The sequence below is a fragment of the Heloderma suspectum genome, chromosome 4 (genome assembly GCF_057233095.1).
Source record: "Heloderma suspectum isolate Gila_16-S chromosome 4, 16-S_ref, whole genome shotgun sequence".
Taxonomy (NCBI): Eukaryota; Metazoa; Chordata; class Lepidosauria; order Squamata; family Helodermatidae; genus Heloderma; species Heloderma suspectum.
Window position 1 is genome coordinate 69,062,336 of NC_139461.1, and position 19,286 is coordinate 69,081,621.

The 19,286-nt window shown below is 41.9% G+C and overlaps 1 protein-coding gene across 1 annotated transcript in view; it reads right to left on the reverse strand.

The window, feature by feature from the left end:
• Positions 1-8,930: 8,930 nt before the first annotated feature.
• The window catches only part of LOC146346983 (gamma-1-syntrophin-like), a 58,914-nt gene continuing 48,558 nt past the window's right edge, over positions 8,931-19,286 (reverse strand). Inside the window, exon 7 of the mRNA XM_084851456.1 lies at positions 8,931-10,545. Coding sequence (XP_084707582.1) covers positions 10,375-10,545 — 171 coding nt within the window. The 3' untranslated portion in view covers positions 8,931-10,374. The remainder of the gene's footprint in view (positions 10,546-19,286) is intronic.

Consider the following 19,286-nt stretch of genomic DNA (forward strand, 5'->3'; position numbering starts at 1 on the left):
TGCTTTGCTGGACCAAACCAAGGTCCATCTAATCAGGTACTCTAATTGGGTCCAGTAGAGAACCTCTGGAGTAGGGCTATCCAAATACGATTTGCTGCCTAAAATGAAGGCAAGATGGTATTCCCTCCCCGCCACACACACTTCCTGGTTCCATGTACAAAAGCTGACCAGACCGGCAGCTGAATCTTACTACAACACTGTCTGTCTCCACCATACCTAAAGGAAGTAAGTTAGGTTAGGGGGCACAGGGCAGGTTGTGTAGTGCACATACAACTGTGCCCTCCAACACCTCACCACCACCCACAAGCATTTTCTGCTTGAGGTGGCCACCTCACTCTGCTTAATGCAGGACCTGAAGGCCATGACCACCCCTTGTGATTTGTCCTCCTTATATCACCTTTCAAAATGGAGCTTCCAGTTCTAGGCCATAGCCATTGAGAGACCTATCCTTCATGGATCTGAGGTGTCATTTAAGCTGGTGGCTATTCACATATCTTCTGGTAGAGAATTCCATAAGTTATGCACTGTTTGTAGAAGTACACAAGAGGGATCTGCAACAGTGCTTTTGTTCAGGATTCTAGCCATTCCATCCCATTCCCCCTCCCTACCCAACCCAACCCATTTGTCGGTGTTGTTTTTTCCTCCAGCAGTCAGCATTCTGTGGTCACTGAGCATGCTCAGACTTCATTGGAATTTGGGGGTGGGAGGGTTCTCTCCATTAGGTTTTTTCTACCAGAGGTTTTTATGCTTCTGCAAATCTTGGGGTTGACCTCTTGTGTGGGGGTGGTCTTGTTTTGGCTACTTAAGGACAGGCACTCGGAGAACTGAGATTACTATTAGTATGTATGGGAGAACTGAGATTACTATTAGTATGTATGAACCTTTCATCTATCCTTCACCAGTCATCTCATTCAAGGTACTTCTTATCTCCAAGGAGGGATGGGTGGCCAAGGTCTTCAGCCTAATGAGGTACTCTGACAGCTCTCTTTTAGGTTTGGTGAGCAGGAGATCGGAAGACAGAGCAGTCCAGATTTGAGGAAGTATAGCACATATACACACAGGGTCAGACTCAACATTTAATTTGCAGTGCATGCAGATACACACATTATATACCCAGATGCAAAAGAAGCAGTTAAAAAATTATTTTATTTTCTGTTTTATGTATGTTTGATTACAAATCAAGGAAACCAAACCAAACAGAAGGAAGGGTTTTATTAGTGGTACATTAATGAGCTTAGACAACTAGATGGCTTGTGAGTCACAAAACACTACCAACAGTCACAAACATAATTAAAAATGAAATAAATATTTAGATTGTTTGATCTGGTCTTTTAAACTTCAGTATTTATAAAATATATAATACTTTATATTACATTTGCTCTGCCATTTCCCCCAACCACAAATTAAAATTCATGAGACATTAGTAATGCACAAAGCAATGAGAATAAGCGAAAAATCAGACAATTTTAAGGTAAGGGGAAAACACAGCTGAGATGATTTTATTCTTCTCTGTCAAGATAGTGTATCTGCTGCAAAAATAGTCCTTTTTCCCAACCAATATATACATACTTTAATTAGAGATATTTTTTATCATAAAGCAAGTGTAAAATATATGGTAACATACAGAAATAAATTTGATCTTCATTTTGTTCAGTAGTGTCTGAGGGCTTATTACTATCATTTGAAGAAAGCCATTGTTAGATTATAAGTTTGGAACATTAGGAGGGAGCTCAACCCTTAAAATCAAGCATATTTCTAAAGGTCATAGATAAATATTGTAAGCAGGACAACTGTAGGCCATCTATTGCTCACATTATTTAGAAACATTTTACAGCTGAAATCCTGTGCTCATTTATGTGCATGCAAGTCCAATGGAATTCAGTAGGAGTTATGCACAGGTAAACCTGCCTGAACTGGTGATCTGATGAACTGATTTTGATCAGACCACCATATGTTCTGTGATGTGTGGTTTGGCTGCTCCATTCATGTCAGAAGGATGAAAGCAGAGACACAGAAACAGACACACACTCTCTGCATATGTAGTGTTGTGAACAGAGATCTGTATCTTGCACTGACATGAGTGAAGCTACTCCTGTAGGTCTGGGATCTCTGTGTTCACACTGGAGTTCATGCACCTGTTAGTGTCACAAGCATGAATCTGAAATCCAAATGTTTCATTTCCCCCTTCTCAAAAAAAAGAGTGTAGGTCTGATGAAATCCTCATTTATTTCAAATAGGTTTTGTTTTCTAAGAATGGTCCATTTTTATTTTTATTTTAAAGTGAATTATTTTCCATGGAAACTACAGGAAATATTTGTTGCTACCTGCTCAAACATGATTCATGTCAGCCTTTAAATGCATGCACGAGGTTATCCATATACAAGGAAGTCCTTAGAACACATCCCTAGAGTGTTCAAATGCCTGGGATGACTCCCTCCCATGTTTTAAAAAACACCTCTCTCTGCTAGGTGCTCTCTCAGTGCACAGGGTGTTTTACCAGATGGAATGCCCAAGAGTAAGTAATAGTCCTTCATAATAGTGGCAAACAATAGAGCTTCAAAAGTTGACTGCTAGCACAAAGTGGCATCAGAAGACAGATTTGGTATTGAAAAGGGTTACTGGCTTGACTACTGCATGAAAGGGGGCATCACATGATTACTGGGGAGTGGGGCTGTGCTCTGCATCAAGCATGCTGCTGTTAATGCGATTGGAACACCAGCACAATTGGATATCCCAATCACGTGGAAATTTACTCACAAGCATCTGGTCACACATAGATCATTGCAAGTGGCCGTGCTAATGTGTGGCTGTCTGGGGGTGGATCAGCAGCAGCCATGTGCTGGAAGTTGGGCCAAGAGTACTGTCTGGCTCCCCAGTAATAATCTGATGTGTATTCTCTTAAAGGATACATATGGGGGGAAATAATAGTATTATTATTATTAATTATTCTTATATTCTTAAAATTTCTTAGATGCCTTTCTTTAAAAAAAATAATAAAATGCTCCAGGTGTCTTGCAACAAAAATTAAAACATACAAAAATGTAAAACAATTTAAAATAGCTAAAACAGTTAATAATAAAATACCACAGCCTGATAAACCAACTAAATTAGGAAGTCCATCATATGCTTGGGAACAGAGGAATATCTTAGCCTGCCACCAAAAAGACAACAATGTTGGGCCCAGGCAGACCTCACTGGAGAGAGCATCCCACAATTGGGGGACTACCATGAAAAGGCCCTCTTCCCTTGTTGCCATCATCTGAACCATATGAGGAGAGCCTCATATCTGTTCTGAAGTGAAACATGTACATAGGTGTTCATCCAAAACTACTTATTTTGATGACATTTGGAAAAAACTATACCCACTTCTGCCCGTATTTTCAACCTTTTCAGTTAAGAAGTACAACATATTTAGGCACTGATTCAGCCTTCCCCAACCTGGTGCCTTCTAGATGTGCTGGACTACAACTCCCAGTATCACAGCTATCATGGCTGGCTGAGGATGATGGGAGTTGCTGTCCAACACATCTGGAGAGCACCAGGTTGGGGAAGGCTGCACTGATTCCTTTCACTCCTTGTTAAGTAACATAACCTACATCCATGAGCCATGCTGAATATGAGTGGCTCTGAAAAGTTCACAATAAGCAAAATAGAGTTCCTACCACTAGCTAAACTAAAGCACACTTAATTTCTTGATCTATACTTCATGAAACAGTATTTATTACAATAAAGCTTTGAATCTTCAGAGCAGAAAATACAGTATGTGCTTTATATGAGTGCCTCCCAAATTGGAATATGTGGCATTTAAATCCCCTATCCTATTGCTACCTAATGACAGGATGCCAAAAAAATCCGATTGCAAGTTGAAGCTATTCTTTTCTATGAAAGCCCTTTCAAATCAGGCAGGGATCCAAAGGCTGCATAGGGAGCATGGCTTTTCAGTCTCTTCCCATGATGACCTTGTCAGCTCCTACATCTTCCCACTCCCTAGAAAAGCTCTATGCTTGAGGATTGGGGGATGCAGCCCAGCCAGTTGTGGTGGGAAGACAACCTATCGCCCACCATCTCCCTAAGTGCTTTAGGTTCAGGAACAGAGCATGAGTGGATGCCAGCCTTAGTGTCTATTTGCAATTTTGACTGGTAATTTCACCTATAAAATATGATAGGCAACTTATCAAGAATTGTGTCCCATTGTACAGAAAGAATGCTCAACTTTGTTTATGTTTCCAGTACAATAGTCCCAAGATATTCATAGTCTGTATTTTCATTATGTGAAACCGATTACAATTTAGTGCTTTCATGAAGAACATTACTGACAGTGGCTGCAGTCCCATTGTCCTTGGACACACATACATTTCAATTCATATACACACCACCATCTATGTCCAGCTTTCCTCTCTAGGACAGTCAAATCTAAGGAAGCATAGCAGGGCAGCTTCTGTACTTTTAATTGTGGCACAGCAAATGGAGTTTTAGGGTACAATCCTAAGCAAGTTTAGACAGAAAAAGGCCTGCAACTCCTAGCCAGCATGGCTGGCTTAGGCATACTAGGAGTTGAAGGGCTTTTTTTCTGTCTAAACATGCATAAGCTTGCACCCAATAAATGTAGCATCTCAAGTAGGGTTGAAATCGATGTAGCTTCTTCTGTGCTTGCTGAAATTCCCTTTTCAACACAATGTTTAAAGGTATAGGAGACCTGTCCAACTTTTCAACCAAAGGCCCTCTTTCTGTCTGTGTTCTAAACTCGCACATACACACTCAGGGAGTGATGACGCAGCTGCATCTCACATTAAGTTATGGTGCAACTCGCCAACTGAAGACCAAAGTCCAAAGCATGTACATGCTCAGGGCTTTCCTACGGTATTCCCTGTCAACAGATGATGCAAGCATGCAAATCATCCAACTGATCTCAACCCCTTTCAAGTATAAAAAGCAAGATTGGTCATAAAGTGTGAGCCAGGGAACTGGGAGCTGCTGCCTGGGAACATTAGAGAGAAAGTCACAAGCATTAGCACAGTCTGGTCCACATAGACCTCAGGACTACAGCTAGTTTCCCATATCATACCTAATGTTGCACAGCTATTTTTTATAGATAAGCCCAGAATTTAGCTCAGTTTTGTACTCATTCACTATCTATGTAAAGATCCGAATCATTTACTCAATGTATTTAGGCATTGCTATACGGATAGTTCAATAATATCACCATCATTGCATATTAAGGATAATACGGGCAGCACAATATAAACAATATATAAGAGCATAAACACTCATCATTCTGTCATAGCATTTTGCAATAGATGTTTTGATAAAATGAGGGCAATCAGCATCCTTAACTCACTCGAACTGAGCAGGGTCATAGCTCTGGAAGAGCACAGGCTTTACATACAGGTCTCTGGCTTAATGCCCATTGGCTCCAGCTAACAGGATCTCTGGTAACAGGGCTCTGCCCAAGGCCTTGGAGTGTCTGCCAGAAAGTAGACAATGGCAGGCTACTTGGATGCATGGTCTGACTCCATATAAGGCAACTTCTTCTGAGCTACCATATATGTAATTTTTATTGAGTTTAGTGGCATCCTCATTGTTATGGTAGTCTGTAAACCAAACATGACCAATAATGATGCTGCTGCTGATGATGATACTGGGATAGTTGGCTGTCATAGACAGGTACAAATGAGGCAGGTCTATCAATGCCAGACATGCCACACACACTGTAGTGACTATTGTGCAAGAAATATGACTACACGAGTCACCTCCTAATTATACATTAGGCCCATCTGCAATATGTGTTATATATATGGCCCACTACATAATATTGATAATCTCTGCTTTTAGCTTCACAAAGGAGACACTTTAGAACATACAAAAAGTAAAACCTTCACAGTTCCATTGGTTGCCGCTATGAGAAATTAATTGTACAGGGATTACTGTAGTTGTGTGGGATGCGAACACTGAAATTTTTAAGGCACCGTCATGATAATTCCCATTAATGAGTGTTAATCCTCACATCAACCACAAAGCGAGCCATTGGCTTAACCATTCTTAAATGCATGAGAAATAAAAGCAATCATGCTCAGAGCTGTACTTGGCTTATCACTGATCCTACTGAAGTCAGTGGGTAAGATTTTGTTTTCAACCCTCTGTTCTAATGACAACAGTTCAGATCTCTTTTGTGCCAAATAATTCAACTTGCACCATGCTCTTAGACATATTACTCTGAATGTATAATTGTAAACAACATACAGTGGATTCACAAAATGGATTTGATGCACTAATTGACGTTGCATGGAATAGTAAGCCAGCATTCTAGTAAATCCTGACTTACCATGAATGAGCTTTATAATGATGCATGAAGTTCATTCACTCCCACTAGCATGAGCAGCTAAACAAACTAGAAATTGTTTGTTCAGCTGCCTATTTGTCTGAACCTGGGAACTTGGCTTGTTGCTCCCTTTATGAGCCATGGTTTATGTAAACCATGGTTTGTACTTGGCTTAAGAATCCTGGCTTGTTTGGGAGCATCAAGCCAGGGTTCTGGATTTGGACAACATGCTAAACAAACCATTTTTGGATTGTTTTGTTGTTCGCAGGAGCAGCTAAGTGGAGTGAATGGGAAGCATGTACTATCCTGGCTTACATGCAAACATGCCTAATGTGATTTGTGTCTCTGTGTGTATATGTTGGGGGGGGGGGAGGAAGGGTTAATTGGTCTTTTGAATGGTCTGAATTTTAAAATATTCGAGAATCTATTACAGAATTCTCAAATTGTTGTCTGTGGCCCCCAGTGAGGGAAATGTGATCCCAGACCCCTGGAAGTTGCCCACCTTGATGCAGTGGGACAGGGGACTGGCCCCAGGAGTCCAGTTGCCTAGTAACCAAAAAATGATATCTTGTGTGAGCTGGGAACATTGTGCATATGTTGTATGCTTGATTCACAGATCTCAATGTTCCTCTCCACCCCCAAAAGAGTATAATAGGGTCACTGCGAATCAGGTGAAATTGTTTGATTCACACAACTCACCATCAACATGTTGCCCAATGTACATCCCCCTTCTCCCACACAAAGGATATTGACTGAGGTCCCAAAGGAGGTTATATGTGTTCTGTTTGAACCATACCTCCCCCCAGTGATGGCAAACCATTTTTGAAACTCAGACACATTTCTCAAGCAGTTTGTGATTTCGTGTGGCAGAAAGATGAGGGATTTTTAAGTGAAAAATTCCACTGGGTTAGCACATCCCACCCTGATTTATAAATATCTCCTCCCAAATGCTATGAAGTTCCCAATATAGTCATGTCTGCAACTAGTGAAAAATCCTTATGGATATTTTGGACCACCTAACATTAAAAAAGTTTATTCGTTTTCTTTCTTAAGAATTGGAACCTTAGTATTATTTCCCTCTATTTCACTCAAACTAATTTCAATAATAACTAGAAATAATGGGATATATTAGTGCAAACAAATATTGCACACTTGGTTAAACAGCAGCAATTATCATCGTGCAATGAAATGTGTATGTGCTGCATATATATATTAGATGAAAACATTGGGTTACAGGCTTCTATTTGAGATAGTACTAGTCCATCCCATGTTATGTATTGAACACATATTATTATTTTATTTTATCAATTTATATACTGCTTACCATATCAAAAGACATCTTTAAGCAGTTTACAGAGACAGATATTATATCTATCCATGTATTTTATGGGCATTAATACTGAGAGCTCCTGTGTGTTTATTCATGGGCTTACACATGGACATTGAGGCTTTAAAAATTTTAAAACTCCTTTCATAACAGCATTCCAGTGAAGCTTCTTGCAGTAAACCATGGAGAGGGGTTGGTGGTAGGTGGTGGGGGGAGTAATTGAGAAAGAGAGGGCAGGAGGGGAGCCAACATTTTGGGAAAGTAAAAAAGCAAAACAAAGCAAAGAAGACTCACTGTGTAAGGGCAAATCTTAGATCTTCCTGTGCACTAACATGTTTGAGACAACTGGGAGCAATCTGCACAGCTGGGCAGACTCAAGTGCATTGATTTGAATCTGGCTTATGCACACTTCATTGTGCAATGGGTTATGCCCATTATTATCTGAGAAAAATATATTTAATAATAGCTTTTTGGAACCTTATATACAATCAAAATTTTGAGTTTCATCTCTATATTCATCATAAAATTCAATTCTTAAAAAGATATGTAACACATATAACCCCTTTCAGGCATTTTACATGTGTAGAATCAATGCACATGGGAAGGGTGGTGTCACAGTGGCAGGCGCTCGCAATGCATGTGCGTTCACTTGACTGTCTGAAAAGACCTCTCTGCTTACTTTTCCAGGTTTCCAAAACACTGTGCATTGGATCCAGGACATGCCTTCTGCAAGAGGAAGGGACCTTCTGCTCTGCTTGCAAAAAGGTCTCTCTGCCTGATTTTTGGGGGTCCACCCTCCCCCCACATACCACAGCTCACCCCATTCTCTGGGTCTCCAGACCCTCTGTGTACCATGGTGGGGCTGCTGTGGGAAGGAGGGGGTAGGGAAATCCATTTCTGCCAGTGCAACTGATCCATCTTAAATCTGGATCCAACCCATGAAGAAGAGCCTTATGCATATATGGAGTACATCAAAATGAATGTATGTACATTGGAGTAGAGACTATTGCCCTCATACATAAAATGGCTTATGGTCTTCCGTAATGGACTAGTTTTATAACACACAACATTGGGGTGAGATTAATTCCATCTTGGGTTTTCCAGAACTTTCCAAGTTTTACTGCAAAAATTATGATTGGAAAGATGTTCCATTTAACTTGAAAAAAAATCTTGCTTTTTGTAAGGTTATTTTTAACAACTGTTCATTAAAACACAAAAGAGTAAATGAGTCCTGCTTCTTGGTTTCTTGTTGGTAATATGCAAATGAAATTTAAAAATGAAGCCTTGTGCAACCTTTATTTTGCCTGTAACAAAATATCATACTTGGGATTTGAGAACATAGTCTGGTAGATTAAAAGACATTTCTCCATAAAATTGAATAATAAAAAGATACAATTAATCACATTTGACATTGCTTTGTGATTAACTTATAATTAAAATCATTCTGAATTGTAACAGATTTTCCCTAAGAAAAAATAATCTGTATCTAGAAAGAAAAGGGTTTGTGGATTTAAGGCCATGACTCTCAAGCCACTACTTCTGTGTAGTTCTATTAGCTCAGTGGAACTGCTCCAGAGTAATGACCTAGGTCTCACAAAAATAGATGACATGGTAAACCTGTGTCTAGACCTGCCTTCCCCAATCTTCCCTCCAGATGTTTGGGATTACAAGCCCCAGTATTCCTGACCATTGGCCATGCTAGTTAGGGCTGATGGGAGTTGAAGTCCAAAACATCTGGAGGGAACCAAGTTGGGGAAGGCTGGTCTAGGCTTTACCCCTCCAGACTGCAGGTGAGGGGGAACCACAATGAAATGCTCCCTTATTGAAAACATCCACACAGAGAAAACAAGCATGTCAAGGGGAAGGCTATGCTACATCCATCCAGCCCGACAACTAGTTTTCTATCTGAAAGGTGTTGTTGCTTTGTATGGAGGAGCATTGAATTTTGTGAGCAGTCTGAAGTGGGACAAGTTTTCCATCTCATCTGCCTTTTGTGAGAACAAGGCCTAACTGGCGTAAGTATTATAGGCTTCAACAGCAGATGGCTTCACTATGCTTATATTTCCTTTTAAAAAACACCTGTTGGCCTAATATGGCTATACTTTTATCATTTCAATAATGGGATGAAAGCAAAATTAAGAATGAGCAGGATTCTATGTCAAAAGGGCACAAATATGGATTTGCAACAGTACTTAAGGTGCTTTCTTTTCTATGGAGATATAGTAGCATCTTTTCATGGTCACTTCCTTGCTGCTACCCCTCTGTGTGCCTCTTGCTTGTCGTTATGTCATTTGTAGTTTAACAAGAGGACATTACTTCAGATCCAGAGCTCAATACGTTGTCATATAAAAAACATCTGGAAACAAGAAAATGACAGTTCTCTGTCTGTTGTTATGGAGACTTGAAAATTGTATTAAACGCTTAAGTGCAGCCTTGTGTGCCGGTCATTCATTTTTATTTCTTTTGCTTCCAATGTCATTCAAAGCACAATCAGATCCTTCTCAAAACATATCCGTCCCCTTCAGCTTTTCCAGCTCAGATTGGGTCCTGATGCCTTGTAAAACTGAGATCTCATTTATGATCCCACGTGACTACACTCCGCCGAAAACTGCCACTTGTCTCTTGAGTCCATTCTCATGCTTGCTATTCTCCAAGGATCTAGTCTGATGAATATTTATACATAGTCTTATATACTCCCAGAAAGTGACAAGTGCAGAAATGGGAGCTATCAAGTCGTATACTTTAATTTGCTACTGCCAGAAGATGTAGCAGCAGCAGCATTAGCAGAAGAAGCTGTGGCTTGACTGCCAACATAGAGTGGGTCCAAACACGCCACTTTGGCAGCAAAGAATGAGTGGATACAATGCAGGACTGCAAAGAGATTGGAAAATTCCAACTCCTGAAAGGGAAACCAAAGAGATCGAATGTGAGAGGCAAGCCCATTCATTCATCAGAACACAACACATCTAGCACCATGCTGTAGAGACAAACCCAAGGAGTCTTAATAAAGTCAGGGACAGACAGTCACAATACATCCAATTGTCTTTTTTTTTCACTGTGGAAGCAAAACAATTTCTTAGCTTGTGATAAAACACTTGCTTTGGAGGACATATACTAAAATTGCTGATTTGCATATTATAATTTTCTACAATTACTAGCAATGTGGAACAATGAATACTAGAAACTATGTCAAGGAATGGCATGGAAGAGGAAACTTGCCAAGGAACTGCAAAGCGAGAGGCAAGTAAAAACTAGAAAGAAAGCCAACTTAACTCTTTCTGGATTTGTACTAGGCTGGTCAGAAAATGTATAGTTGTATTCAAGGTGCAGGTTTTAAATCAATCTCTTGAGGTAAGATACATACTAGGGATGTGCATCAGATTTGCTTGAAACCTGAGCTGAATTGGGCCCCATTGGACCACTTCTGGTGCTTTCCGAGGTAAAGTGGGCTTCCTTCTGAAGTGACCAGAATCAAAGCTGGTCCCTGCACGAGGCTTCATTTGCAATTCGGCTTCAGAAAGGCAGGCAGTGTGTCTCCAAAAGTACCATATTTTGCTTTTGTTTCTTTAAATACTGATGACAGGGGGAGGAAAGAAGTGTGTGGGGTTCAGTGGCTGAAAGGTCCACCCTCTAATTATAGGGCACATTTTACGACTGTGGTTTGGACAAGGACAAGGATGGGGCATGAGATGGCCATTCTTCCAATGCTAGCACGCTTCACTATGAAAAAACAAACCTCAAACTAGTTGTGAATAATCATAATTCCCTAGCCCCTGCACCTATCCTTTTGAAACTTTGCAAGTTTATTGCCTGGAGCCACCTCTGTTATGTCTGACATTTTCAGACAAATTCTCCAAAAAAACACAAGAGGAAAGGGGAAATGAATCACCCCCTGCCAAATATCAAGACTCCCCTTCCACATAAACTACTGTATCTATCCCTTCTGAAACTTTGCATTTTTCCTACTTATGGCCACCTCTATGCTGTCTATCATTTTCAGAAGAATGGTCCACAAGGAACATAGGGGAATAAGCACACCTCTTCTTTTGGATACCCTCAAAATGTAGAGGCTGCTCTTGCACAAAACCCTCTAAACCTATTCATCTGAAACTTGGCAGGCTTGTTCCCCCCTGAAGAGGCATGTATCCCTGACATTATCATCCAACTCTGCTAAGAAATTTTAAAAAATATCAGCACTTCCCTTTAAAAAGTCAAAATATAAAGGTGCGTAGCACATAAACCACTGCACCTATTTTTCTGAAATTTGGCAAGCATAATGTAAGGGGCTCCTATGCCTGCAAATATTATTCACTTCTAACAAACAGGAAAAGGTTCACATTATAGCCATGGTTTGATTTCCCATGATAGCCAGTGGGAGTCACAAAGCCTTGGATTTCTGAATCTCAACTGAAAAGGTCCAAGCAGAACTGAGCCATTCCAAAATGCCAAACCAGAGTCCAAGTCAAATCCTGTGGTCAGTGTACTCCTCTAGTATATACTGCTCATCCTAACTAATGTATTATAATCTATCTGTTGATGGTTTTATTGTATTTTATTACATATTTGTGAATTTAGAGTCATGATTTTAATTATGTCGATGTGGTGTATTGTGTATGTGGGTTGTTGGCCATCCTGTGCTCTTTATGAGGAAGAGCGGGATATAAATCAAAGAAATAAATACCTGTTCAACATTTATGACACCAAATGCTATATGAGCAGCAGCACGGATGTCACATTATTTTAATGTTCAAAGGGCTTTATCCATTTTATCTAAAAGTAATCTTCACAACAATCCTGTAGGGTATGTCAGTATTGTTACCCCCGCTGAGGCAGAGACAGTGGCTTACATAAAGCCACATAATCATGGCTGAGCTGAGATTTGAACCAGAAACTCACACATCACACTCTCAGTTATTAGTACACCACACTGGCATTACACCACCACACACGCAGCACTATGATTCACTGTGGGAGAGTTCTTCAGTTAGTATTACACAGAAAATTACAACCTCAATGAAAAGAGAGGCTTCCTTGGGTCACGGTTCTATTACACTCCCATGCTTTTTAACATTGACATGAAACCATTGAGGGTACGTGCTGACCAAAAATAGACACAGGTGAGGTGGTGGCGGCATCCCGCAATATACATCCGAAATCAGTGATGCTGGATGAGGATGAAACAACCCAAACTAAATCCAGATAAGACAGAATAGATAATGATGGGGGGATTCAGCAGACAGGTTAGGAGGGGAAATGCCTGTTCTAGATAGGGCCATGCTTTCCTGAAAGGGTTCGCCTTGCGGCTTGAGAGTGCGTTTGGAGCCAGCATTGCTCCTGGAATTTTCTGTAGCAGCTGGGGATTGAATGTCTTTCATCATCTTCATCTGATATGACACCTGTGCCTACTGCTAGGAGAATGTCTTTTTAGAGTCTAGCATCACTGATGCAATGAATATGGACTTGTGCACGCTCCGGGAGAGAGCGGAGGACAGGAAGGCCTGGCGTGCTACGGTCCACGGGGTCACGAAGAGTCGGACACGACTGAACGACCAGCAAACCCACTTTATCTATTTCTGGTTTTGTTGCAGGGTTAAGATCAGATCTCATCACAAAGAACTTTTCCTTTCCTGCCTTTCCATACTTTCTGCTACATAACCTCTACGTGGCCCTATGTTACAGCGGAACAACGGTATTAAACTAGTGGATATTTGTGCTTTGTTTCGGGATGACCCCTCACACACACATTTTCCGTGCTCCAAAATCTCCTGTACAAGTGGTCTTAAAAAATATAAGCAAAATTGGAGGGTCAAGACATCCGCTAAAGCACCCGTAAGAAAAACATGAGTGAGGAATGACAAGTGCACAATGAAAGCCTCATATAGAAAAGCCCGACAACAGAGAGGTTGCCACTGTCATTTATCCTTTTGTGCTTTTACATTATATTACGTTAAAACTCTCTAAGTGATGTTTGCCCTTGAAAATGAAATTGCCCTTCAGGTAGTACAAAACTGTTAATAGGTTTGAATCAGCATAATCATATTTCACTTTTTTAAAAATCTGCATTGCGTACCAATTTGTTTGTTTCTAGGTTCAATGCAAAGTGCTGTTTTTGACCTATGAAGTCCTAAACTGTCTGGATCCTGATTATCTCGGGATCATCTCCTTCCCTATGTAATCCCCATTGCAACATTTCTGACCTACTAAGAAGGCCCTGCTTAAAGTTCTCTCTTGCAGAGGGCCTAGGTTGACCTCCATTAGAAGCACATGCTCTCCTATGGCATCCTCCCTGTTGTCTTTTTGAAGTCAAATTAACACCTGTTTCACTGAGCTTTGTGTACCTGTTGTTCTTTTCTGCTCAGCTGTTTTTAGCTCTACACAAAGAACTTTTCCTTTCCTGCCTTTCATAGTTTCTGCAGCAGAAAACAGTTTTATTAGTAGCTCTTTAACTGGGTGTTTTAATGTATTGTGATTTACTTATTAATTTGTAAACTCACTTTTCAAAAGTATTTAAAAATCTTTAGAATAATCACCTATAAAGCATAATAACATCTTATTCAATGTTTGATAGATGGATGACATGCCAATTTGATTGGTCTAAACTTTGCCTAGTAGTATATAACTAAATGAAATGGGAAGGCCACAAAGGCTTAACAAAAAGGAATGGAGATTTGCCTCCCACCAACTCCAAAAGCGGGCACCATCTATGTTGTTACATCTTCTATAAAGTTGAAGACAAAATAGTAACAATCTATTTGCTAAATATGGAAACTGCAAAGAGTTAAGAATTCACTGGGACATTTTCTGAATGAAGTTGACTCATCACCATGTTCCAAGAAGAAATGAAAGTTTAAAACTCTAACTACTACGTAATATTTTTAATTCTGCTGAGAAACAGAGCTGTAGAAAGCAATACAATGTTAGGAAAAAAAATCCTAACAATTCAGAGGTAAGGACTTCATGGAATAAGCAATGAAGCACATAAGTGTTGTAATGTTTCCCTAAAGCACTTGATAACTCATAATTAAGGCTGAATTGCAAACAATCTCAAAAGTAATTAAGAGAGAGATCCTATGGCTGCTAGATAGCTATGGCTGCTAGATATGGCTAGATGGCCATAGGATATGCTGTTATCTGGGAACTGACCTTGGAGCCCACGCTCCGCGGTCAATTCCCAGAGAACCAACCTTCCCCCACTTCTGTGCTGCCATGCTCTCAAAAGGAGTGTGGAGCAGCCGGAAAGGGGTGTGCCTGGGGGCATTGTGGGGTGGGGAGAGCATAGCTGCCTGTATGACACATCCTATGTGTCATACAGCAGCCTCCTTTCCCGCTCTGTCTTCCCACGGCTAGACAGCTGCAAAAACAGGCCAGGAGAAGCACAGAGGGAAAGATCCCCTCCATGCTTCTCCTGCCCTGCTTTGGATAGGCGGTTGCCTCCGAGTTCGGAGGCAGCCACCTATCTAGATAGGATTGTGCCCTAACTTGTGTTTTTAACTAAAGATAGGAGACCAAGGATTCTGACACCGTGAAGAAACATTTCACATTTCCTGATTTCCACTAGTATGTGTTTGGAATGTACTAACTTTTGACTAATACCCAAGAGAAGCTCATGCCCAACAGCATGAGGACATAGTTCCTTATACACTAAGATGCCACACAGAAGATAATGGAAAAATTGTTTCAAGTTGCTCCTCACCACCAATAGACAAAGCAGTTATAATTAACTAAGACATAGCACCCATCAGAGATGTGGATTTTCGTAAAGGTGTTGTATGAACTAAAAGCTAATTCCTAGTTAGCGCATCCTAATTTTAGGGGTACTAACTAATGAAAAATGAAACAAATGAGCCTTTCCTTCAAAGTGTAATTGAAAGCCAACTTCAAGCCATGGTTTTCAACTAACTCAATCTGAACATACAGCAAGAGGATGTGGGGGAGGAGGAGGATGGAACATGCAAAGCTGTGGCAGATTTCTGATCTCCCAGACCTTGGTTGGGAATGGAGTTGCGGAATGGCTGCCAGCCCAAGAGCCAAACTCAATTTTCAAGTAGCTCTTAAGGGCCACATTCCAGCAGTGGGTGGGACCAAAGATAACAGGGGTTGGGCCAAAAATATCAGCAGTAATTAATTAACTAAGCCTTAGGAGAGGCATTTCAATTTTTAGAATGGGGCGGGGGGGGGGGAAGAAAGCTAAGAAACCACAAAATGATCAGCTGTTAGGGAAAAGGGGGTGAGTGAGGCCATGGGAAGGGGGCATGGCCTTTTGGGGATATCTAGAGGGCTAGATTGGGGTCTCAAGCAGACCTGATTTGGCCCACAGGGCTTAGCCTCAAGACCCCTTGTCTGGATATCAGAAATGTTGCCTGTGAACCAGTTGGATTTCTTCCTTGAATAACATTTTCTCTGAATCACTTCATGAAATGTTTTGTGACTAGGGTTGTCCATCACAGGGAAATCCGGCCCTTTTTGGGCTTGACAGATCCTTGCGGGACCCCAACTTGGCTTGCATTTGCAAACCAAGTCTCAGGCTAGTTCCTGAAACCCATGAACTTTGTTGGGTGTTTTTTAAAAAAATTGCACAAATTACAATTTGCACAAAATCACAGCCTTTCAAATCACACTGTTTAGGGCTGTGATTTTGCACAAATTGTGATTTGCACAAATTAAATAAAACACCCCTAAACACCCAAAAATCCACGAGCTGGCTCAACTCGCTGCACGCTGAATGGGACCAGCTCACAGATGGGTGAGCCAGATTCTGGGGAGCCGAATCAGCAAAACCTCACTGAGCTCAGCCCCCCCAAACAGATTTCTCCAACATCGCTATTTGTGACACAACTTCATTAAAGACCAGTAACTCCAAATAAGACAAAACCCCTGTTGCTATACCTTAGCAAGATGTATGCTATTATTAAGGACATTCCAAGTTCCAATTGAATCTAGAGCAGACTTCCCCAATCTGATCTCCTTCAGATGTTTGGGAACCTGCCAGCCCCTGCCAGCATGGCCCAATCATCAGGAATGCTGGGAGTTGTAGTCCAAAATATCTGGAGGGCACCAGGTGGGGGAAGGATGTTTTAGAGTAATTTTATGTTGTCCAAATTTTAAGTGAAACTTTATGTCATTTGCAGGCAAACCTGATTGATAGGCTAAGTGCACACAAGACTGATTTAAAAGCATGGCTTTCTCATCTGTCAAGATATATCTTTTTTTCTGTCGGTATGCATCTCACAATGGAGAAAGATAAGTAGACAGCCCCTGACATTCCCAAGCTCATGTTACAGCTACCAGCAGATAAAATATTCCGTCAGTGGCTTATGTCAACTCACTTTTGACTTCTCCAGCTTGGGACGTACATACATGTATAACGCAGCTGAATATGCATTTGCTCTTTTATGAAGTATGTTCTGATAGAAAATGTAAAATGCCCTAATGGGCTTCCTTGTGTGCACCTGAAACACATACCCAAACACTTTTACAAGGAATAGATTTGCACACAATATTTTATTTGGGAACAATACAAGATGTCACATGTAATTTATCCTTGACTCAAATTTAGTCACTTCACATGCTATGAGGAAGCACCAAGAGAGGATGCATGAGTTGTCTTTTCTCCTTTTGTACTCCTGAGTAACTTTGAAATGGAAGATTTCCACATCTCCCCTTTGGAGAGATCTATGAGCTGATTGCACCTCTGAGGCATCACAGTTTGAGGGTTTGCAAGTTGTCACAGCGGCACAAAAAAGGAAAGCTCTTCTTTATAAATGCAGAAGCCTAGGGCTTTAGGTTAACAAGTAGGGATGGCGTAGAAATCTCCCACGGACTCCAGTGAGGCCGGATTCTTTAGAATCCCCCCCCCCCGGAGTCCATGGCAGAATGGACTGCTCACTAGGGATGTACGAAATTGCCCTTACCTGTCTCCGCCGGGTTCCGCTGGGGGGGGGGAGGCACTCCATCCCTCCCCCCAGAATCCTGGCCGGCCGGCTCCACTCCACGGGGATTTCGGGGAGCCGCCGGCCGGCTCCGCCAGCAGCCGGACATCTGGCTGCTGGCTAGCAGGGACGCAAATGGCGGCGGCCATAGCCACTGCCATTTGCGTCCCTGTAGTCAGCCGTGATAGGCTATGTAAATCTTTACGTAGCCTATCACGTCTGACTTTAAAAAAAACACAAAAGCACGCATACGCAAATGGCAGCAGCTATGGCCGCTGCCATTTGCGTTCCTTATTTTGGGCCGTTTTAGTCTACATAAACATTTACGTAGACTAAGACGGCGAAAATAAGGGGAACGCAAATAGCGTAGCAGACGCTATTTGCGTCCCCCTTATTTTTGCTGTCTTAGTCTATGTAAATATTTACGTAGACTAAGATGGCCCAAAATAAGGAACGCAAATGGCGGTGGCCGTAGCTGCCGCCATTTGTGTACACGCGTGTGTGTTTTTTAAGTCAGACGTGATAGGCTATGTAAAGATTTACGTAGCCTATCACGTTGTTGTTGTTGTTGTTTTAACCTAGCCATGATAGGCTACATAAATCTTCATGTAGCCTATCACATCTTTTTTTTTTTTTTTTTAACACTGGAAATGGCGGTGGCAGCAGCTGGTCGGAAGATTGGCCGCCACAGCCACTGCCGCCAAACCGCCGCCGGAGCCGCCGCCGCCCGGAAGATTCGCCCCAGGTAAGTCTCATCCCAGGTGGGATCCACGGGGGGGCGGGGGGGCAGGCCGTTCTGACACGGAGTTCGGGGGGCCGAATGCACTGGCATTCGGCATCGCCGAGATCTGTGGCGAAATTCTTTGCCATCCCTACTGCTCACCCCCGCCACCCCACGAAGTCCAGTAGGGACGGACACTTCCTGGCGCCGGCTGGTCCGGGTCCATCTGCTGCCATCTGCAGCCATTGGCTGCCGGGCTGTGGATGCAAATGGCGTCCGGTGTAACGGACGACATTTGCGTCTCTGCCGTTGGCCATGATAGGCTACATAAATATTAACATAGCCTATCACAGCAGAGAGCAGGGATGCAAATGGCGCAGCAGACTCCACTTGCATCCCTGCTCTTTTCGTGATTGGCTACGTAAATATTTACATAGCCTATCACGGCCAAGGGCAGGGACACAAATGGTGTCCGCTACGCTGGACACCATTTGCGTGGCAGCGGACAGAAGTCCGGCTGTGGACGGGCCCAGCCAGTGGCTCCGCGGACTCGCCACGGAGCAGAGCTGGCCAGGAAGGATTCTGGGGGGAGGGACGGATTGCTTTCCCCTCCCAGCGGACGCCCCGGACCAGACAGGTGAGTGGGGTTCGTACACCCCTACTAGGGATATTGGAGAAACCTGCAACACATTTAAATGAGTTCGGATTTCTATGAAGCTGACCTGTGGATTTCACAGCGGACCAGCTTCTTCTGAGTTGTGCAGATTTGTGGACCATTTTTAAACTTTTTTGGGGGAAGTGTGCTAATGTACACTTGTGCAAGTAGAATGAAATTGTCATACATCCCTAAAAAAAATGTGCAAGTGGAATGAAAGACACCTGATAATCCATGAAACACAGACAGAATGGGTTTATCAAAATTCGTACATCCCTAGTTAGCAATGCACAAAGTAAATAGCCTTCACTTTATTGCACATTACCCCACAATAT